This window comes from Synchiropus splendidus, chromosome 16 (assembly GCF_027744825.2).
Source record: "Synchiropus splendidus isolate RoL2022-P1 chromosome 16, RoL_Sspl_1.0, whole genome shotgun sequence".
NCBI lineage: Eukaryota > Metazoa > Chordata > Actinopteri > Syngnathiformes > Callionymidae > Synchiropus > Synchiropus splendidus.
In genome coordinates, this window is record NC_071349.1 from 20,215,953 (window position 1) to 20,237,063 (window position 21,111).

A 21,111-nucleotide genomic window follows, 5' to 3' on the forward strand; every position below is an offset into this window, starting at 1 on the left:
GTGAGCAAAAGTGAGAATAAAGCAAATATAAGATAGATAGATACTTTATTAATCTCCAAAGCGAAATTCCCTTTCCCAGCAGCATGACAGGTGGAAACATAAGCGCATGTAAAAACAATAGTAAAAATAAAAGATGACAAAATAGGAGATAAAAATAAAAAATAAACAACGCTCCAGCATGTGAGTGTGAGTGTGTGTGTGTGTGAAATAAAGTGCATGTGTGTCCACGGTGTGAGTGTGTAGTGAGTCCAGAGTGGACTTGTCCATTTTATCATCTATCTATCCATGTCATTTGGAAAACAAATAATCATTTATACTGAGAAGTTATTGTAGAAGGGGGGAAGATAGAATATATTTCTGTTTGGCTAATTCACAAGGAATCAACATGGAGTGTTGCTGCTGTTTTTGAAACGGATGGTCAGGGTCACGGAAGGTTCTTCATTGATCGACATGATCGTTGGCGCTGCTGTAGATCTAAAGATGTCCACCACCGCCCCCCTCCTGCTGCAGCCCCCTCCTCCCTCCCTCCCCTCCTCCTCCTCCTCCCGCTCCGGTCCTCGGCCTCACTCCCTGCCATCTTCCACCACTGAGAGAACTTTCATCTGTCAGCGCAGCAGCGGACCTGTCCAGGCTCAAACATGGTAAGACTCGGCTCCGGTGGTCTCGGAGTCGCGGTGGTGGTCGCGTCCCGGCGCCGGTTCCGGGCGGCTCCGGGGTCCGCGCCTGCCGTTATGTGTTCCCGCGGCGGCGGCGGCGGCGGCGGCAGCGTGATGTGCGCCAGCATGGCCGCCGCTGCGAGCCGCTACCGTCGAGTCCCCCGCTAGCCGCGGCTCCCGGTAATCCACATCCACTGACTTATTGCTTGCGAGCGCAGGTTGCCGATCGACTGGAAGTCAGTTCTTCTATATTTATTCATTCTCAAGTTGGCGTTGGGAGAAGGGTCTGCCCGACGTCAGTGTGGCAGTGGGCGGCCATCTTACCCCGGCTGTCCAGCCTCGAGCCACCACAGTCGGTGCCGAGTCCGTCAGCCGGACCGGCTCATCGAGTCCAGTCAGACCCTCCTGGGTACGGTGTCTGCGTGGCGGGCCAGCGGAGGAGGCTGGCTCGCCTCCTCCCGGGGCCCGAGCCGGGGCCGGGCGTGGGGCAGGGGGAGCCCCGGCCGGCCGCCCGCCCGCGGTGACTCGGCACTCCGTGTCCGAGTGAGAGCGAGAGGCCTGCGGGCCCCGGGCGGTGATTCATAGCAGCCAGACTCCGGTCACCTGCGCGCCCTGGATCCGTCCAGTCTTTGAGTCAAAGCCAGTCCAAAAGCAGGTGACGTCTTTCGCCAATGAAAATGTATACATTTGTTCCAAGAATCGAATGAAAAGTTGATCGGAAGAAAAGTTGCAGTGACGTCAACACATGGTCCGAACCAATGTGTCTTTGCTGTCAATGTTCTGACCGTAACTATAAATATGTTATTGTCTCAGGGTGTTCAGACGTGTTATTTAGCTCATTATAGATAGAAACTTGATCAGTCTCACAGGAAATGCACTTGTTCATAGCCTCAATGAAAATATTTGATCATTATTATTTGGGATTTTATTCAATGACATATAAATGCGTAACTTATGTTTAACAATGACAAAGTGCTTCTTGTGTTGTTCCCTCTGTTTTCCTTCATTTTTGTGCATCTGTAGATTAAGTGAAGACATGTTTTAGCCAAACGTGAGCAAGTGGTGGCCACATTAGCGTGCATTTCTGTATTTGTTAAAAGTATACATTGAGAGGTTTTGCTCATTTGGTGACTTTTCCCTCATATAATCCACTCAGTGCTGTTGCTGCGTGGAACACTGTCATTCTTTTGGCTGTAGCCGGGGTCTCTGAGGTGCGACCCCCCCCCCAGGAGGTCCCTGGTAACTGTTGGCCTGAGGAATATATCTCAGTGGCTCAGTCTTTCTTATCTCATCTCATCTCATCTTGGCACAGTTTTCCACCTGAAGAGCGTTGGCTCCCTCCGGCTGACTCATTCTTCCATGGCAAAAGTGTTACCAAGGCAATAACCATGCAAATGTTGGGAGCGAGCCACGGGGGCGGGGCCTGTCCACTCTTAAGGTCCCAGTCATCTGGACAGTGGACAGGATTGGTCCTCGCGCACGAGGGGAAGCATGAGGGAAGCGCGGCAACAACTCCTTCCAGAACCTCCTGTGATTCCCAAGGTTTCACTGCTGCCCTGAATCGATCCTGTTCAGCCAGCCAGACTGATGTCAGCAAGTTGGTGGCCCCTCCTGGTGTTTGTGCCCCCGTGTGTGGCTCCATCAATGGTGCTGGGTTTGTTATGGAGTTTGATGAGGCAGATACGAGCTAAGATGGCTGGGGTTCATGAGCCGAGTCCGTCGGGAGACATGGGATGATCTGTTGTCCTCCACTTCAGAGTGAAGGCGCCCTCCTGTGACGCGGCCCTCAGGTGTTGTGTCAGGCGGTGGTCACATGTGCAGCTGAGATAAAGGACGAGCTGAGCAGTCTATTGTTTGCAGCAGGAAGATGTAATGAGTAACTTTTACTGCTGTTGCTGCTGCGCCTCCTCACACACACACACACACACGCGCGCTGCTGTGGTGGATTACACCTCCGTGTCGTGTCAAATGATCCAGCGGGGCCGTCGAGAAGTCATGGGTTTTACCTGAACCTGGGAAAGCGTCTGGGCCACAGCCTCCTTACAAGTTTTAAGTGAAACATAACTTCTGTGAACGTTCTCATGAATCCCTCTTTAGTGAGACGTACCTTTGTCCACTTCAGGCCACCGTAGATCCAGCCACTTGTGCTACCTGCCAGAGCGTTTCCTCATTTCCTCCTCTCCCGGGTGAAGCGCTGAGCTGCTGTCTCGGATGATGCGTTCAGGAGTGTCGGAATTTTCTGTGCCACTGAGAATAACTAGTCTTACGGTGGTTCACGGGACTTGTGTGTGGTGGGGACAAAGCGACCCTTGGCTAAAAGTGGGAGGCACCACACCCCCCTAAACTGACGTGGAAAAATGAGTATTTCCTGTATTTGTTCAGGCAGAAGTAGAGAAGAGTCCCATCTCTTCTGGAAACTTCCCCTCTCAGACTGGTCATTATTGTGTTTCCCTAACGTGCAGGTGAAGACGTCGGTCTCTTCCTCCTTTTCCTTTGTGTTTTTGCCAAGATGGAAGCTTTGTTGGCCTGTTTACAGTTTCAAGCTGCAGAGTGCGTTTCTGGACGTCGGCATGTGGTCTGTTGAGTCGCCGCTGTGACCCTTTCTGCGTCGTTTTGGGACTGTGCAATAGAGTCGACCATTTTCTTTGCTTTTATTATTATTATTATAATCATAATATTTGTTGGGTTGTTATCTGCGACTTGGACAAAGTAGTGTATCTGTGACCAAACTGTGAAGAATGATGTCTTTCACATAGTCTTTATCTGTCAACAGAGATGCAGCTTCATAACCTCTTTTTTGTTTTTACCTTGAGCGCTAAATGAATTTGTTCTTTGCCAGGCGTCAGGAGTAACAGTCAACGACGAGGTCATCCGAGTGTTCAACGACATGAAGGTGAGGAAGTCCTCCACTCAGGACGAGGTGAAGAAGAGGAAGAAGGGCGTGCTCTTCTGCCTGAGCGAGGACAAGAAGAAGATCATCGTGGAGGAGGGGAAGCAGATTTTGGTGGGCGACATCGGCGAGACCGTGGACGACCCCTACGCCTGTTTTGTGAAGCTCCTCCCCCCCAACGACTGTAGATACGGTCTGTATGACGCCACGTACGAGACCAAAGAGTCCAAGAAGGAGGACCTGGTCTTCATCTTCTGGTATGTGACTCAGCCAACATGGCTGTTATTTGTTGTGTACACAGGCTGGAACTAAAACTCTGCAGCGCAAATCTGATTTCATGGCGTTGCCGTTGCCATATAACCAATGAGGACGTGTGTAACTTTGATGTCTCATGACACTGGAGACTCACGGCCATCTTGCTTTCCCTGCACTGGGGAGCGATGTTGTGATGACGCGGCCAGTTTTTTGATTCCTTCGTGTAGCAAAAGCCACCTGCCATTGTTACAGGCCTTGTTTCCACGGCAACAATATGTTTGTGTCACTTCCTGTGCAGGGCTCCAGAGAGTGCTCCGCTCAAGAGCAAGATGATCTACGCCAGCTCTAAGGACGCGATCAAGAAGAAGTTTACAGGTGCGTGTCCGTGCGAACGCCGCCTCTGGCGCCGGTGGCCTCACGCTGTGCTGCGTCCCGGCAGGTATCAAACACGAGTGGCAGGTCAACGGCCTGGACGACATCCAGGACCGCACCACGCTGGCCGAGAAGCTGGGAGGGAACGTGGTGGTGTCCCTGGAGGGCAAGCCCCTGTGAGCGGGGCGGAGCCCACCGCCGTGCCATGGGACGAAACACCTGACCGCCGCCGCTCGTTTGTATCCGTGTCCTGAAGGAGTTGGCGTCTTTAGGCCTGGTTCTTCTCTTTTCTTGTCCTCTTTGCTTTTCCAGTACCATGGAGATCTCATTAACAGCATTATATGCAAGCCCCGCCCACTTTGTTGCCACATGACTTCTGCTCACCGAGCAGGAAAAAAAACCCACCGGAACGTTCTCTCTCTCTCTCTCTCTCTCTCTCTTTCCCACAGTTTTGCCAAAAAAAAAGTTGACGTGAAGGACGCAGCTGCATGAAACTCCGCCCCCTGCAGCACACGGGTTCATGGCGCTTTTTACATGAGTTTTATTTATTATTGTGAACTGTTGTGTTCTCCAGTATGTTCACACCAACACGCGTGTTCGACTATGCAGAATAAATGGTAAAAGATTCGTAGCAGCACTTTGAGTGGAACAACCTGATCTGGACATTTGTTGACCTCACTTCCTGTCTGTGGGACTCACCGCAATTCTAGCTGTTTGGTCGTCGCCTTACTTTCAGTGTGAATGTAACCGTCACGCCAGAGTTAGCTGAAGCGCACTTTTGTTTTGTAACCGAACACTACAGGTAGCAGACACGACCCCCCCCAATCCCCCGCCGTGATAGAAGACCCTGTCAAGAACACGACAACATCTGGAGCCTTAAAAGTGGAACGTTGTTTCTGAGATCGCAGGAAGCCACTCTGCAATAAAGGCCTGTGGCAGATCTGACGTCGTCCGTCTCTTCTCTGCTTCCACCGGCCGCGCGTCCGCTCCACTGTCGTCTCTGTCGCCTGGTCTTGAGAGCCCAAATCAGAGGGTTCAAATGAACGCACAGGTTTCCAGTGGCTGGTCTGTGGTGCGTTCACTTGTCCACAGCACTCCATCGATGAGGCCTTGACAGCGCGTCACTCGCCCTCAGAGGCTCTTTCCTCGCTCCATTGGATCAATAGAGCAGTGTTGAGACGCACTTATTAATGACGTATCGAGCGGCTGGAGCCGCTGAATGTGGAGTGTCAGATTCTGCTTCTATTTTGGCTCCACACGTGTTGGCTTCTGTCATGGCATCGACAAAGGGATGACACTGACAAGCGCAGCAGCTGCCCTGAGTGAGAGAGTCCTGTGGACCTGTGACCAAACATCAGGGCCCAGAAGGAAGTGGGCGGCTCAGAGCAGCGCTAGAGCTTGAGCAGTGGCCGAGCAGGACACAGTTTTGGCAGACAGCAGAAGGTTTCTGTCGCCGTAATGGTGGAGGGGTTTTCCACCTGGGCTGGCCTCATGGCCTTGTGGGTTGTTATTTCTAGAGTCAAGACATGCGTTTTCAGGTCCATACATGACACAGTGATCCACCGGAACATGGAGAATAAGAGCATGAAGCCATTCGCGGTGTTGGATTGTGCCGATGCTGCAGGAACTCATGATGTCGTGGGGCAGGAAGCTGTAGGCACAAGTGGCTGAGTGGGAAGGAAGCGTGATAATCCGCTCCAGATGTCTGCGATGTGCTGGCTGCACCTCTGCCGTGTAAACATTCCAGCTCACCGCACCCCTCCGCTGGGATGACTGCTCCGAACAATGGAGGTCCTCTCTGAAGAAACCGCTTTGAGAGGCTTGTGTCGGGGTTCAGGTGTCGTCCCTTTGGACCTGACAGTCGAGGGGTGGGATGTTCTGGTGACACGATGATGGAGCGTCGCTGCAGCACCAGCAGACCCGAGGCGTCGACAGAAGGATGAGGCATTTCCAGCAGCTCAGCAGCGCTTCACCCCGAGTCTGACACCTGAACAAGGGCAACCTCAGTGTGAGGGAGCTCCGTGGCTGAGCCTGGAGAGGAACAGGGCTTCATTAGAAGAACTCCTGAGCTGGAGACACGGATCTTTCTGCTCGAGTTGAATACAAGTCAGTTATGAGCAGCATTTTCAGGCAAAGGTTTGCTGCCTTGCCTCATGGCACAGGGACTGAGGGCTCCATCAGAAAGTGCTTTGGTACATTGTGCAATAATGAACCAAACAAATTAATAATAAGAACTAAATACACAATAACGAGGCCTGTTTACCAGTGGCTGTCAACGTTCTGACAAAGATGAATGAAGATTTGACTGAGTAGTTTATCTAGCACCTATGAACACTCACTTCTCTGTAGTCTTTACAAGGTGGTTTGGTCACTTCAGCGCCCAAAAAAATACACTGTATTGTTTGATTCAATCAGAACATCATCTGGAGACAGTATGTGGTTCCCCGAGCAGCCAACAGGCGGCGGACTCGCTCCGTTTCTTAACCCACGAAGAAGAGTCACATTTCCGGTTGCTGAATTGATGACGTCTTCCTGGTAAAGCAAGCAGCTGGGATTTAACAGGCCGAGTAACGCGCGTTGTAAGTAAAAACAATTGAAGTTTGCGTTTAAGAAAGCGTGGTCGGTGGTTTGTTGAACTAAATGAATGTGTGATTAGAGTCGTCCTGTTTGTCTCCGACCGCCTTGTAGCCAAACCTAACAGTCCTAACAGGCAAGCTAACGCTAGCATGCTGGCACGTAAACACATAGCATGTTTCTGATGGACGGTTGGTGAAATATTGGTTTGGTTCAACTCACGCTTCATAAGTGTACGCCATGGCTTTCAAATATAAAAGTCGTGTCATGTCGACACTGTTATTTGACTTGAGTTGTAACGCGAAAGCACCGTGCTCGAGTTTCTAGTGAAACTGCGCAGTCGTTTTTCTTTCATTCGTCGATACTTGACTGAAAGTCTCGTTCGATTGTTCTGCTTCCATATCATTTACCTCATCGGAAGAACAGCGGCGCTTTTGAAACCTTGGGACAAAGTTATCACACTCCTTCAATGAGTTCAAACCCAATTAGTCTCGTAGTTCAATAGCAGCTACCGTTGGTTAAATAAAGGCTATGGTTGTCCGTAGACAAAAATATAACTGGAACAGTAATATATGCTCCAACAGTCTACTGATGACGCAGCATGGCATGGACCTTGTGCAGAGTCTTAGTCAGATAATAACTCACTAAGCTCATACAAATGTTTTTGATATAAAGGTTTGTGTGATCTCATTTGGGCTGTTAACAGTAACATATGTGTCCTTTGTGCAGACACCTGGACGCTACATCAAGGTTTCTGTGCCAGCAGAATTATTGAACACGCTCATTAGGGGGGTTTTCCCTCCACACGTCCACACACTCGGCAGTCACTGTGAGGGTGAGTCATGCACACCGAACCTGGAAGCTCCCTGACTGTTGAAAGTCACCTGTTTGATGGTATTTTCGTCTCTCTTGCTGCAGTGCCAAATCCCTCGCCATCATGGTGTTGGCAGACTTGGGGAGGAAGATCACCTCGGCACTGAGGTCACTCAGCAATGCCACCATCATCAATGAAGAGGTCATTTTCTTAAACCGCTTCACCTTCTGACACTTCCTCTTCTCTATTCATGGCTACATTAATGAGTTGGCGTTTACTTGTAGGTGCTCAATGCCATGTTAAAGGAAGTTTGTGCTGCACTGCTGGAGGCTGATGTCAACATCAAGCTGGTCAAACAGCTAAGAGAAAATGTCAAGTGAGTTTGTGATCTTAGAAGTGAGTCCTTCCATGAGAAGTGGTTAGTTCTAAGTCTTTGTGCGGCGTGTTCTCAGGGACGCCATCGATCTGGAAGAAATGGCTTCTGGCCTCAACAAGAGGAGGATGATCCAGCACGCTGTCTTTAAGGAGCTGGTGAAGGTCCGTTTCTGTCAGTTACAGCACATTTCACCCACAATACCAGTGGTTACAGTGTGAATCTGATGTGAATCTTTGTCTGCCCTTGCAGCTGGTTGATCCAGGGGTGAAGGCATGGACTCCAACAAAAGGAAAAAACAACGTCATCATGTTTGTTGGACTGCAGGGCAGTGGCAAAACCACAACATGCTCGAAGGTAATCTCACAGATGTTTGCTCATGTTGCATTATCGGCGTCTGTTTTTTTGTCTTCTTATGTTTGAGCCTTTTCTTCTTAGCTGGCATATTATTACCAGAGAAAAGGATGGAAGACCAGCTTGATCTGTGCTGACACTTTCAGAGCAGGTACACGGCTGCATATGTCTAAACACAGCTGTAACACCTTTGATAACTGATTTATCTATTTGTTTTTTAGGTGCCTTTGATCAGCTGAAACAAAATGCAACAAAAGCCAGAATCCCCTTCTACGGCAGGTGAGCTGCTTTCTGTTATCTAAAGTCATTTCTGTGACCCACACATTTGACATGTTGCTTTATTGTCTTAAAAGAATAGTTTTCCTGAAATGCTTAGCTTGTTGGATTACACACTGCATGCAAACGGCTTCTGCTGTGTTCAGTTACACGGAGATGGATCCAGTGGTCATTGCAGCTGAAGGTGTGGAAAAGTTCAAAGCAGAAAACTTTGAGATCATCATCGTGGACACAAGTGGGCGACACAAACAGGAAGAGTCTCTGTTTGAGGAGATGCTTCAAGTGTCAAACGCTGTGGTGAGTGTTGGAGTCCGTTGCGAGGACAGATTCTTGCTGCCGATTGGTGGTGACGTCTGTGTTCTTCTGTTATTCCGCAGCAACCAGACAACATTGTGTATGTGATGGACGCCTCCATCGGTCAGGCCTGCGAGGCCCAGGCCAAGGCCTTCAAAGATAAAGTGGACGTCGCTTCCGTCATCGTCACCAAGTTGGATGGACACGCTAAAGGAGGTGGAGCCTTGAGCGCGTAAGAACGTGAACCTCCAGTTTTGCGGTTTCATTTTACAATTAGTTGTATTTTTTATTCCAATGAAGTTGATTGAGAATTTTACTGAATGATCCTGGCCAGTCACAGCGCGGCGGAGGCTATGTTTGTTTTTTCCTCATTGACAGAACACTTTCAAAATGGACAAATGTATTTCAATGAAACTTTCGGGGTCAGTTGGACATGTGCATACTTCTAGTGATGGTCTACGGTACATCAATCCAGTGGAATAAATGTGATTTAGCTGCTCCTAAAGGGTTGCGGTCAGGTGTTTTGTCAGATCCAGATACTGTTAATGTCACGTTTGTGACTTTTGCCATCATTTCACTGTGAGCCCAGTTCTAATGAAGATGGCAGTGGATGTGTGCATCATGTCTGTCTTGTCTTTCAGTGTGGCGGCCACCAGGAGTCCCATCATCTTCATCGGCACAGGCGAGCACATCGACGACTTTGAGCCCTTCAAGACACAGCCCTTCATCAGCAAACTGCTGGGTAAGGCTCCTTCCTGGTGGGTGTCACGCTGGTGAGCGTGACGGTGCGCTGACCTGTCCCTCCTCCCCTCAGGAATGGGAGACATTGAAGGATTGATCGACAGAGTGAATGAACTGAAGCTGGACGACAACGAGGAGCTGATCGACAAACTGAAACACGGTGGGAGCTCAGACTGAAATGACGGTAGCAACATAATGTGACCTCTGCCCTCTGGTCTGCAGGCCAGTTTACGCTCAGAGACATGTACGAGCAGTTCCAGAACATCATGAAGATGGGGCCCTTCGGACAGATCATGGTACCACACCAGTCCTGACCTCGCGCTGGTGCCAGGCAGCAGTGCAGCCATCTGTGTTTTGTCTTCCAGGGCATGATTCCTGGCTTTGGCACGGATTTCATGAGCAAAGGAAACGAGCAGGAGTCCATGGCGCGTCTCAAGAGACTCATGACGATCATGGACAGCATGAACGACCAGGGTAAGACATAAGACACGTTGGTGTGCCCCGTCGTACCTGGGCTCACTGCATCTCTGTGGTGTCGTCCAGAGCTGGACAGCAAAGATGGAGCCAAGCTGTTCAGCAAGCAGCCCAACAGGATCCAGAGGGTGGCGCGCGGCTCGGGGGTGGCTGCCCGGGACGTGCAGGAGTTGCTGACTCAGTACACCAAGTTTGCCCAGATGGTGAAGAAGATGGGTGGCATCAAAGGGCTCTTCAAAGGTCGCTCTCTGTCCACTCACTGGCGGAACTCACGGGTGGGTTACGTGTTCGTCTGACTCGCATCTCCATTGTGCTCAGGAGGGGACATGTCCAAGAACGTCAACCAGTCTCAGATGGCCAAACTCAACCAGCAGATGGCCAAGATGATGGATCCGCGGGTCCTGCACCACATGGGTCTGTCCCATTGACCAGCACCGACGAAGGAGTTCTGTGGCCTCATGGAGTGTTTGTTGTTGCAGGTGGAATGGCCGGACTCCAGTCCATGATGCGGCAGTTCCAGCAGGGCGCTGCTGGCAACATGAAAGGCATGATGGGCTTCAACAACATGTGACCTGACCGACCCCCTTCTACGGCCTTCGAACAGTTGAGCTGAGGACTGGGCTTGTGGGTGGAGAGCACCTATGGTCTGCTGCTCTGTTTCACCCAACATTGTAGATCGCTAAGAAAGTACAAAAGATATAAAGAAACCGTCTGAGGAGTTTATGTGATGAGGAGCCATGAAGAGTCTTGAGGCGGCAGATCTTTTCTAATTTAACTTGTCTATGTAAAGGATATAAGAAGCTGCTGCACTAAAGTGATGACATCTGGTTTTCAGTGACAGTATTTTTGTCCTAATAAACGTTTTTATTCCACATCTTCAGCGGGTGGTTTCCCTTTCTGTAACTCCGCTGGTTTCAGTACGCTGTGGGGGAGTGGTCCTCAAATCCTCGTCAGAGTGAGTCCTCTTACTCTGGCCCTACCTTTGTATTGACGTGGCGACTGGCCGCCGCCATGTTGTTTTGCTTCGTTGTCAGAGGAGCGGCAGCAGCGGCAGCCGTGCGGCGGTGAGTCACTTATTAACCACCTTATCTGGTCCTGGCTTCACCTTCAGCTCTTCAAATCGCTCCTCTGTGCAGACAAGCCGTGTTTGTGAGGCGGGTTGCCTGGTGTGAACAGCAGGCGCGGGTGTTGTTGCTGTGCTGTTGAGCTAGCTGCGCTACACAGGTGAACTTGTCAGTGAGGAGTTCGACTTGGGACCTGATCGTGGAAACATCTGCACGTTTCTGCGTCACCACGGAAACACCATTATCGATCACCAGCGCAGCCTGAGCGACTTGTCAAACTCCAGACCAGCGTGTTAAGTGCTACTCTGTGTGGCTGTTTATGAACAGTCGTCACCTGGAAGCGACGTGTTTATTCAAGTAGTCTGCCGAGTAAATACTGGAGTTGTGCGCCACATATTGATGCTGCCGGCTCACTCGGCTCCTGAGCTCCAGGTGGTGACCCGATCCGCAGAGGCGAGCCTCCCCGGCATGTCAGGGCTGCTCGCAGCTCAAGCATCGCTTTGGGTGTCTGGGGTTGAAGGCGTTGCGTTCACGTGTCGTTCAAATGCTTGAATGATGCCAAGAGGTCTTGGTCTGAACCGCTAATGGCTTTGGCAAAGCGAGCGGACGGACAGCAGAGAACCGAATACAGACAGGATATAACCGTGAGCAGAACGCGTGTTCGGGTGGTGCCCCACAGAACAGGGATGGATATAGCGATGTCAGAGGCCAACATCAGTTGTCATCGCAAGAGAGGCTGCTGATATTCACAAGGAGGACTTCACTTTCGATTTAAACCGGCGTTGTTCCTCTTTGTAAATTCTTATCACTTAAAAAATGGCAGTGGTGGCGAGATGAAGCTTCTTGAGGCATCCAGAGGACTTGGCTCGACTCATGAGGCGACTCTTCAAGAGGGTCCACTTGCGCTCTGGCTCCACCAAGTGGACATTAAATATAAGCGTCCGCAAGCATGGACTGGTGTTGCCCTGAGCTTCCAGTAGGATTCTCTTCAACAATGTAAGACATAGATGGGGGTCAATGCTGTGATGGTGTTTGAGAAGACATGGATAAGATGGACACACACGCGCAGCAAAATTGAATTTCAATTAACTTTATTCAAAGATCGATTTTTTTTCCAACTGTTTTTGGACTGAGCCTGTTCCTTTGTTCCCTTGACAGAATTTGACAGAAGCTGAAGTGTTCCCAAGCCAAGGGGAAGACTTTCTCTTTTCTCTCGATGGTTCCATGACAGCAGTGGTCGATAATCGATACACAGCTGCTCACAAAACGCTGAACCTCCGTTGTGCTTCGTGCGGCTTGACTCTGAATGATGGAGTTGTGATGCTGACGGCGCCTCTCTCCTGCAGCATGCATCCGTTTGACGTCTGAGTGAGTTGCCATGGCGACCTTTGCGGAATACATCGCTCAGAACGAGGACCGTGACGGGGTGCGCTTCAGCTGGAACGTGTGGCCGTCCAGCCGCTTGGAAGCCACCCGCATGGTGGTGCCGGTGGCGGCCCTCTTGACGCCGCTGAAGGAGCGGCCCGACTTGCCTCCCATCCAGTACGAGCCGGTGCTCTGCAGCCGGGCCACCTGCCGGGCCGTCCTCAACCCTCTCTGGTAGGCCCTGTCTGATGTCACGGTGCTCCTGCCGGACACTCACCTGCATCTCTGCCGCAGCCAGGTGGACTACCGTGCCAAACTGTGGGCGTGCAACTTCTGCTACCAACGGAACCACGTAAGTTTCCTGCGCGGGTCTTTGGTGTTCAGAACACTGCTCACTGCTTCCCTGTGGATCTAGTTCCCCCCATCCTACACTGGCATCTCTGAAGTCAACCAACCTGCGGAGCTGCTTCCCCAATTTTCCACCATCGAGTATGTCGTCCAGGTGAGTGTCAGAGGGACCAGTGCGGACCGACTCACCACCGCAGTCACGACGGTAACATGCTCTGGTGCTTGTCTTCAGCGGGGACCTCCCATGCCTCTGGTCTTTCTCTATGTGGTGGACACCTGCATGGAAGATGAAGACCTGCAGTCGCTGAAGGAGTCCCTGCAGATGTCACTGTCCCTGCTGCCTCCAACAGCGCTGGTCGGCCTCATCACCTTTGGACGCATGGTTCAGGTGCATGAGCTCAGCTGCGAGACCATGTCCAAGAGTTACGTCTTCAGAGGGACCAAGGACCTGAGTGCCAAGCACCTCCAGGTGAGTTCCAGCTGGGGAAGGGTGAGCCGTCCAGTCTGTGGCAGTCACTCAGGTCCCTGCTGCCTCTGCAGGAGATGCTGAATCTCACCAAACCTTCAGCGGCGCAGGGCCGAGGTCAGCAGGCTCCTCAGCAGCCGCCCTCCAACAGGTAGCCTCACACCTTCACCTGGCAGGAGCTTCTCCTCTCCAGCGTGACTGCAGGACCTGCTTATTTGTGTTCATGCCACAGGTTCCTCCAGCCGGTGCAGAAGATCGACATGAAGCTGACGGACCTCCTGCTGGAGCTGCAGCGGGATCCCTGGCCCGTCACGCAGGGCAAGCGGCCGCTGCGCTCGCTGGGCGTGGCCATGTCCATAGCTGTGGGGCTGCTGGAGGTGAGGAGATGCACGGTTCCTGCTCTGCAGACGCCTGACTGAGCCCGGTTCTCCATCAACCCGTACAGTGTACGTTCCCCAACACTGGCGCTCGGATCATGACCTTTGTTGGAGGACCCGCCACCCAGGGTCCGGGCATGGTCGTGGGGGACGAACTGAAGACGCCCATCAGGTCGTGGCATGATATTGAGAAGGACAATGCCAAGTTCATGAAGAAGGCCACAAAGGTGAGGGTGATCCTTCACTGGAAACTGTTGTGAGATGAAGTTCACCACCCCTCCATGTTCAGCACTACGAGTCCCTGGCTCACAGAGCAGCCAACAACGGCCACATCATCGACATCTACGCCTGCGCTTTGGACCAGACCGGCCTGCTGGAGATGAAGTGCTGCCCCAACTACACCGGGTACGTTCACGCCTTCATCCGCCGCCAAGATGGGACCTAACTCTCCTGGAGCTTGGATTTCAGGGGCTACATGGTCATGGCCGACTCCTTCACCACCTCGTTGTTCATCCAGACCTTCCAGAGAGTCTTCACCAAGGACGTTCAAGGTCACTTCAAAATGGCTTTCGCTGCCACCCTGGAGATCAAGGTACTGTGGTTGTGTTCTGTAGTTCTTCAGGTCTTCACCGAATTGTGTGGTGTGTTTCAGACATCCAGAGAGGTCAAAGTGTCCGGAGCCATTGGACCCTGCGTGTCTCTGCACGCTAAAGGCCCGTGTGTCTCTGAAAACGTGTGTATCAGCAGTGAGAAACCTCCCTCCCAAACTCCCGCGCTGACTCTCTCTCTCTCTCTCTTGTTGTGCAGGAGATTGGCACGGGAGGAACGTGCCAGTGGAAGATCTGTGGCTTGGACCCCACAACCACGCTGGCGCTTTACTTTGAAGTGGTAAACCAGGTAGGACATCCGAAGCGGTCGACTCTTGTTATAGGGTCATTTTCTATCAGGCTTTAGTGAGGATTTTGAAACAGGGCGTCCATAACCCCGAACCCCGCCCCCTCCCAACACACCATGGCAAAGGCCACCACGTTGCTTTGTAAACATCTATTTGCACCAAAATAACTTGATAAACAACAGATAAACAAGCATGTGAGTCAAATAACAAACTTTAACAGACATGACCTCAGTAACTGTTGCCACGGCAACACTGAGATGCTGGGGTCCCTGGGCAACTGTTTTACTTGGCTGACCCTCATTCATTAAAATAATCATAATAATAAAACAACATTATAATGACTCTTTCCCTCACTTCAAGCCATGGTGTGTACAGCCTTGTGTCTCCATCTTGTTTCATATATTGATGCCAGATAAGCAGGTGTATCAGCTGTGATGGTTTTCTACACTGTCACAACCTCAACATTCATTCATTCAAACTACACATATATCAAGTCTTGTGGCTTCATTCAATCAATAGAACGACTGGAATTCTGATCCCTGTGAAGCTCTGTTGCTCTCATTCTGAAAGGGCTGTGTGTTCGGGGGGGCGAGGAGGGGAGCGCCCAATATTCCTCCCATTAGAAAGCAGTGAGTTAGTGAAGGATTGTTTCCAGTTTGGAACTGATCTGCGGTTTTCTCCTGTCATCAGCGTCAGACATCCCATCAATGGCTGCGCTTGCATGCTGCAAGTGTCGCGACTCGCCAGATAACGGCGGTAAACAAATATTCGAGAATCTGTGAATTTGGATGATATTCGGTGAAATGACCAGGCGGAAACACAATTGAATGTAAAGCAGTGAGATGACACTACTACTAGTGGGGCATTATACAGGCACTGGTGATACACTTAGGGCGTCCTGCTGAGGAAACAGGGCGTCCGGTTTTTCATGTTTTAGCCTGTTTTCTATACACAGCAACACAACAAAAATCCTAAATTGTGTGAGGACAACCAGCCGATAGTGATGAGCTGGTTGTTGTAGTGCTGATGTGTGACCAGCTGCTGGTGAGCCGATGTAGCTGCGGTGTTATCCAGCTTGTGCTGGGGATCTTCCTCCGGTGGTGCATCAGTTCCAGGCGACCCGGGTGGCTCTGCTGTTGAGCTGCTGCTCCCCTGGTTCCCTCACATGAGGTGTGCGACGGGTGTCATGTCTGAGACAATGGTGACAATAATGACGCTGACCACCGTGAAATACTTTATTTACTCAATGCTCCACGGTTAAAAACACAGCCATCAGTTCTGATGGATTCACCACACATTTGAAGAGGAAGCCCCGCCTCCACGCCGCCCAGAGTTATTACAGATTTCACTGGGCTCATGTTTAGAAGATCAGCTTCAGAGGATGAACATTCGGTGTGGCTCACTTCTAAGTCAGTCTCGGGTCAGTCACAGGAGCAAGATCTTGCTGTCAACCTGGCCGAGGCTTGAAGCGATGCGGCGGAAGTGTCCCGCCCTGGCGGCGGCTCATCTGAGGCTTCAGGTTCAGATGAAAGCCGTGACCTTCACTGGTCAGGTGGAGCGGGTGGCACGGCTGGGCGCCGATGACACCGTGTTGATTCCGTCGTGTGCGTCCAGACTGATGGCGGCGCTTGAGGGGCGTGGCCTAGGAGAGTCCAGGCAGGTGTGGGCCACCTTGCTGACGCCCCTCCACACGGCCGCCCTGTACTTGCTGGAGACGCAGAGCCTCCATTAGCCAGCAGAGGGCAGCAGCAGCTGACGGCAGAGAGCTGCTTACCTCTGCGTCAGGCAGATGATCCAGGGGTCCAGGGCCGCGCTGCTTATCACCAGCCAGGTGGAGAGCGAGCAGGAAATCACCCGGCTGTCGGACGCACTGAAGGTCTCGTACAGACAGACCGCCACGTATGGTATCCAGCAGACCAGCAGGCAGACTGCAACAGAGGGTCACATGACCTGAGGAGCCCTCGGCCTGCTCGCTCGCACACAGATGTGCTGTGCCTTCACGTGTTAACACATGACTAAAAACACGTTAGGACAGCTTCATCAGTAAAATAGAAAAGTACTTGTTTGCTAAAATGTAAGCAAAAGATTTTCTTTTTTGTCCATTCTTATTTGTATTATGTGGTTTTATATTAGTTCTCGCTTCAGTTTCTTTCAGTGACTCTCAAATAAGTAGGCGGTTTGATGTCATTTAACACTTGAAGTTCAGAAGTATTTTGTTCGCAAACCTCGACTAGTCGTGAAGGGAAGTAACAATCCGAAGATATTGATAAATGTCCTCAATATGAGTCATAAAACCGTGCTCTGTAATTCAGTTACCAGTTCTGACATGGTGCTGTGGACTGACAATTGATATGACTGTTATTATTGAATTGTATTTTTGTATTATTATTCGTGGTCGTAGTAGTTTGAACCACATGAATTATTGATTCAACTGAATCTGATGCCGTCTGTGACCGAAACGAGTGGTATGAAGTGGGCGGAGCTTGCTGTGAGCAGACTGGCCAGAGGTCAGAAGAGGTTTTTCAGTGACACTTGACTCAAGCAAAAGAGAAGTTGAACAGTGGGAAGAAAAGGAGGAAAGTGTAGACGTCAGAGAGCACGAGCCCGTCGTGATGTTGGTCAGCACGCAGCCCCACACCGGACAGGTCTCACTGCTGAGTCAGCAGGGCCCAGCTGAGCTGAGCTGAGCTGAGCTGGTGAGTGCACTGACCTGAGGTGGTGACCATGACCACCGAGCTCTTCAGGTACTGGTTGGCAGGAACGTGGTAGCAGTGGAGCTCGTTGCACATGAAGGTTCCTCTGCGGGCCTGTTTTCGGCCCACGTAGATGATGTAGGCGTACAGGAAACACATGGTCAGGATGGGCGCGGCGACGCCGGCCGAAAGCCACAGCAAGACGAAGCTCTGGTGGTCGGCCGTGAAGCTGGCGCAGCAGAGGAACCTGCTGTGGCTGTAGCTGTAGCTGCCGAAGCCCAGCAGGGGCAGCGCAGCCAGGCTGAGGCTGAAGCACCAGAGCAGAGCCAGCACCGCCCCACAGCGCCTCCTCGTCCAGATCTTGTGGTAGTTGAGGCCGAAGCAGATCTCGGCAAACTTGTCGACGGTGGTCCACATCAGCGAGTGGATGGAGGAGGTCTGCAGGAGCAGGAAGATGAAGCCGCCGCCCTGACACAGAGCGCCGTCGCTGCGGTAACCCGCCGGCCCGGCCAGGCTGTTGTAGAGCGCCGAGGGGACGGTGGAGAGCGCCAGCGCCAGGTCGCTGAGGCTGATGCTCAAGGTCAAGGCCGCCGTGTCCGTCCACAGCTCCTTGTTGAGGAGCAGCGCCAGCAGCAGCAGAAGGTTCCCAGCCAGAGAGGCCAGGCCGGTCAGCAGCATCAGCAGTGCGTAGAGCAGACTCACCGCAGCCTCCATGTCCCAGAGGCGCCGCAAGCTTCTAGCACCACGCACACCGCGACAAAGGAGGAGCTGTTCTCATGTTGTTTGTCTGCGGTCAGATGATCCCGGCTGGAATCTTCAAAGGCTCATCTTCCTGGAGAGAGTCGCTCGCTCACCAGTCCTCACCAGTGACGGGCCGCGCTGCGTCGCCATGGCGACTCTGGCAGCCGCCTGCTGTGATAATGTTTGGAGGAAGCACACACCTCTGTGGCAGAGTCAACAAAGCATAAACATGCAATTTCCTCTGGCCGCGTCTGTGATGGCTGCGTGCGAGAGTCGCTGAGTTGCATCACCAGCGACGATGCTGGCCTCTGACTCCGCAGCAGCCGGTGGAGAGCGGCCTCTGTTTACTCTTGATGATGTAACGTCGTGGCGCGGGCTCTGCAGGACTGACTGGTGTTTGGTGTTGCAGCACAACGCACCCGTCCCGCAGGGCGGCCGAGGAGCGCTGCAGTTCGTCACGCAGTACCAGCACGCCTCGGGACAGAGGCGCATCAGAGTCACCACCGCCGCCAGGAAGTAAGAGAAGCCACGCCCCCGCAGAGGAAGACGCGCTCTCGCTCTTCTCTCACTTCCCGTCCAGCTTTTCACAGCTTCCTCCTGCTTCACTTTGACATTTGCAAACGTGGAACATCGTAGGATGAAGGTGATGAGGTGTAGCCACCTGGCCCTCACACACACACGTTTGTCTTCCTGTCGTAGTGAGGACCGTCACTGACATGCACTGGCATCACCCTTTCCCCAGCCTCTCCCCCTGAACCTAACCCTCCAGAACAAATGGCTAAACTTCACTTTTACTCTGAACCAAACTAAAACCCAATGATTAATAACCCAGCTGTTTTGTGGTTTTAACCCTCAGAATGTGAGAACCGGCCAAAACCTGTCCTCACTCTGTTGGTTACAGGTTCTCACAAAGATAGAAGTACACATGGCGCTGCATGGTTTCTGTGTAGGATGAAGGCAAGAGAGAGTTTCTGCTCTGAACGTTGACCACCTTTGTGTCCCTCAGCTGGGCCGACGCTCAGACTCAGATCCAGAACATCGCTGCCTCCTTTGACCAGGAGGCGGCGGCCATCTTGATGGCTCGCCTGGCGGTGTACCGCACCGAGACAGAGGAGGGTCCGGATGTGCTGCGGTGGCTGGACCGGCAGCTGATCCGGCTGGTGAGACCACGCCGCGCTCCATCTGCTGCTGCTGCTCCTGTCGTCTGAGACGCACGCGCTTGTCTTTTCAGTGTCAGAAGTTCGGAGACTACCACAAGGACGACCCCAACTCCTTCAGGTTCTCGGAGACCTTCTCCCTCTTCCCTCAGGTGACCCGCTCAGAGTGGCTCGTGGGTTGAAGCGCGGCACTCGCTCACTCTCGCCGCTCTTCCAGTTCATGTTCCACCTGCGACGCTCGCCGTTCCTCCAGGTCTTCAACAACAGTCCGGATGAAAGCTCCTACTACCGACACCAGTTCAACAGGCAGGACCTGACTCAGGCGCTCATCATGATCCAGCCCGTTCTCTACGCCTACTCCTTCAACGGGCCGCCGGAGGTAGGTGCCTCCGGCTGTGCCGGGCTCACGCGCCACTCTCACCTCTTCCTCCTCCTCCTCCTCTTCAGCCCGTGCTGCTGGACAGCAGCAGCATCCTGCCTGACAGGATCCTGCTGATGGACACCTTCTTCCAAATCCTCATCTACCACGGAGAGGTGAGACCCCCCCCCCCCCCCCCCCCCCCCCCACACACACACACACACACACGCACGTGCTCGCGCACCACCGGACCTCTCACACGCGTGTGTGTGTGCGTCAGACCGTGGCTCAGTGGAGGAAGGCTGGCTATCAGGAGATGCCCGAGTACGAGAACTTCAAGCACCTGCTCCAAGCTCCAGTGGACGACGCTCAGGAGCTGCTGCACAGCCGCTTCCCCATGCCCCGCTACATCGACACGGAGCACGGCGGCAGCCAGGTACCCACCCCCGCGGAGTCGCCGCCGCCGTGCTGAGTGCTAACGCTGCCTTGTGCTTTTCAGGCTCGCTTCCTGCTCTCCAAGGTCAACCCCTCACAGACCCACAACAACATGTACACCTGGGGCCAGGTGAGAGCCAGCGCTGTCTCGGCGCCCACGTGGCCAGGCCTCACGCCTGTGTTTGTCCCGCAGGAGTCCGGCGCCCCCATCCTGACGGACGACGTCAGCCTGCAGGTCTTCATGGATCACCTGAAGAAGCTGGCCGTCTCCAGCGCTGCCTGAAGAGGCCGCCAGGACAAGCGCCAGCTCCCGAACACGTGGCCTGGTGACCGCGGTGACAGACGCGGCTCACACCAGCAGGGGTCAGGCTTTCCCACACCAAGTCCGGAACAAGCAAAGTGTCAGTTCACTTGGCGACAACACCAAACATTACATGTCGATAGGAACTTGTTTGACATATCTTGGGGTCATGTGACCCGTCAGCTGCCTGTTTCTAATAAACGTCAGGATTGATGGATTCTGACTTGGGTGGGTGTTGTCATTTGGGTGGTGCGGAGGCAGCTCCTGTTGGTCCACTGCTGACCGCCTGCTCGCCCGCCCAGTCAGGTGCAGCCTCCTGCTGAGGTCTCAAAAATGGGGCTGCGACTCACAAGTGAGTCGTGAGAGAGAGTCAGTGTGTCACGGGAAAATGACCCGGTTTCACCTTATGTGTCCGGAGACAGAGGCGGGTGATACGATGCCATGAAATCATGACCGTGAGAAGGTGTTGAGGAGCAACCAAGGTGAGGAGATGATCCCATGGACTGGCTGCCATTCTTTCTCTCCACTCTACTGTAGAGTGTGTTGATGCTGATGCTGATCCCTCCCTCAGTCAAAGCAGCGCTGCTGTGGTGCGCCGCGCTCCTCTGCCCACACACTCACAGCCAAGAAGCCGCTCACAACTTCCAGCTGTTTTTAAAGCTGATGCGCCTCTAACTGGACCACACACCTTCACCACAGAACCATGGAGGGAGGGAGGGAGGGAGGGAGCCGCCACCAGGCCAAAGACTGTCTGCAGCGCAGAGCTAACAGAGCTAACGGCTAACCTGACCTGTCTGACTTCCAAACTGTATTGATGCTCATGGACTGTCAACGTCTG

At 52.6% G+C, this 21,111-nt stretch overlaps 3 protein-coding genes across 3 annotated transcripts; all 3 read left to right on the forward strand.

Moving 5' to 3' along the window:
- Positions 1-535: 535 nt before the first annotated feature.
- On the forward strand, positions 536-5,118 carry cfl2 (cofilin 2 (muscle)). Its single transcript, XM_053844546.1, has 4 exons — positions 536-641; positions 3,496-3,803; positions 4,100-4,176; positions 4,241-5,118. The coding sequence occupies exons 1-4, from the start codon at positions 639-641 to the stop codon at positions 4,351-4,353; spliced, it is 501 nt and encodes a 166-aa protein (XP_053700521.1). The 5' UTR covers positions 536-638; the 3' UTR covers positions 4,354-5,118.
- Positions 5,119-6,609: 1,491 nt separating this feature from the next.
- On the forward strand, positions 6,610-10,947 carry srp54 (signal recognition particle 54). Its single transcript, XM_053844518.1, has 17 exons — positions 6,610-6,752; positions 7,477-7,582; positions 7,666-7,762; positions 7,846-7,937; positions 8,014-8,098; positions 8,187-8,291; positions 8,373-8,439; positions 8,510-8,567; positions 8,711-8,861; positions 8,942-9,090; positions 9,500-9,600; positions 9,673-9,759; positions 9,822-9,895; positions 9,965-10,073; positions 10,143-10,313; positions 10,392-10,487; positions 10,553-10,947. The coding sequence occupies exons 3-17, from the start codon at positions 7,685-7,687 to the stop codon at positions 10,642-10,644; spliced, it is 1,515 nt and encodes a 504-aa protein (XP_053700493.1). The 5' UTR covers positions 6,610-6,752; positions 7,477-7,582; positions 7,666-7,684; the 3' UTR covers positions 10,645-10,947.
- Positions 10,948-11,054: 107 nt separating this feature from the next.
- On the forward strand, positions 11,055-20,509 carry sec23a (Sec23 homolog A, coat complex II component). The gene is made up of 20 exons (XM_053844490.1): positions 11,055-11,137; positions 12,484-12,736; positions 12,797-12,854; positions 12,918-13,004; positions 13,083-13,319; positions 13,391-13,467; positions 13,549-13,693; positions 13,762-13,920; positions 13,983-14,098; positions 14,162-14,285; positions 14,346-14,426; positions 14,501-14,590; positions 18,432-18,538; positions 19,029-19,182; positions 19,254-19,331; positions 19,397-19,558; positions 19,627-19,713; positions 19,818-19,973; positions 20,037-20,102; positions 20,166-20,509. Exons 2-20 carry the CDS (start codon positions 12,516-12,518, stop codon positions 20,253-20,255), a joined length of 2,295 nt encoding a protein of 764 aa, XP_053700465.1. The 5' UTR covers positions 11,055-11,137; positions 12,484-12,515; the 3' UTR covers positions 20,256-20,509.
- Positions 20,510-21,111: the final 602 nt, after the last annotated feature.

What these genes read in the sequence shown, in the direction of transcription:
- sec23a (XM_053844490.1), top strand. Translation starts at nt 12,516, where the DNA reads ATGGCGACCTTTGCGGAATACATCGCTCAGAACGAGGACCGTGACGGG. An exon ending in CCTTCTCCCTCTTCCCTCAG is followed by an intron (nt 19,332 to 19,396) that starts GTGACCCGCTCA and finishes CCGCTCTTCCAG; the next exon opens with TTCATGTTCCACCTGCGACG. An exon ending in TCCTCATCTACCACGGAGAG is followed by an intron (nt 19,714 to 19,817) that starts GTGAGACCCCCC and finishes TGTGTGCGTCAG; the next exon opens with ACCGTGGCTCAGTGGAGGAA.
- srp54 (XM_053844518.1), top strand. Translation starts at nt 7,685, where the DNA reads ATGGTGTTGGCAGACTTGGGGAGGAAGATCACCTCGGCACTGAGGTCA. An exon ending in GATCGACAAACTGAAACACG is followed by an intron (nt 9,760 to 9,821) that starts GTGGGAGCTCAG and finishes TCTGGTCTGCAG; the next exon opens with GCCAGTTTACGCTCAGAGAC. An exon ending in GCGGGTCCTGCACCACATGG is followed by an intron (nt 10,488 to 10,552) that starts GTCTGTCCCATT and finishes TTGTTGTTGCAG; the next exon opens with GTGGAATGGCCGGACTCCAG.
- cfl2 (XM_053844546.1), top strand. An exon ending in GACCTGGTCTTCATCTTCTG is followed by an intron (nt 3,804 to 4,099) that starts GTATGTGACTCA and finishes CTTCCTGTGCAG; the next exon opens with GGCTCCAGAGAGTGCTCCGC. An exon ending in GATCAAGAAGAAGTTTACAG is followed by an intron (nt 4,177 to 4,240) that starts GTGCGTGTCCGT and finishes GCGTCCCGGCAG; the next exon opens with GTATCAAACACGAGTGGCAG.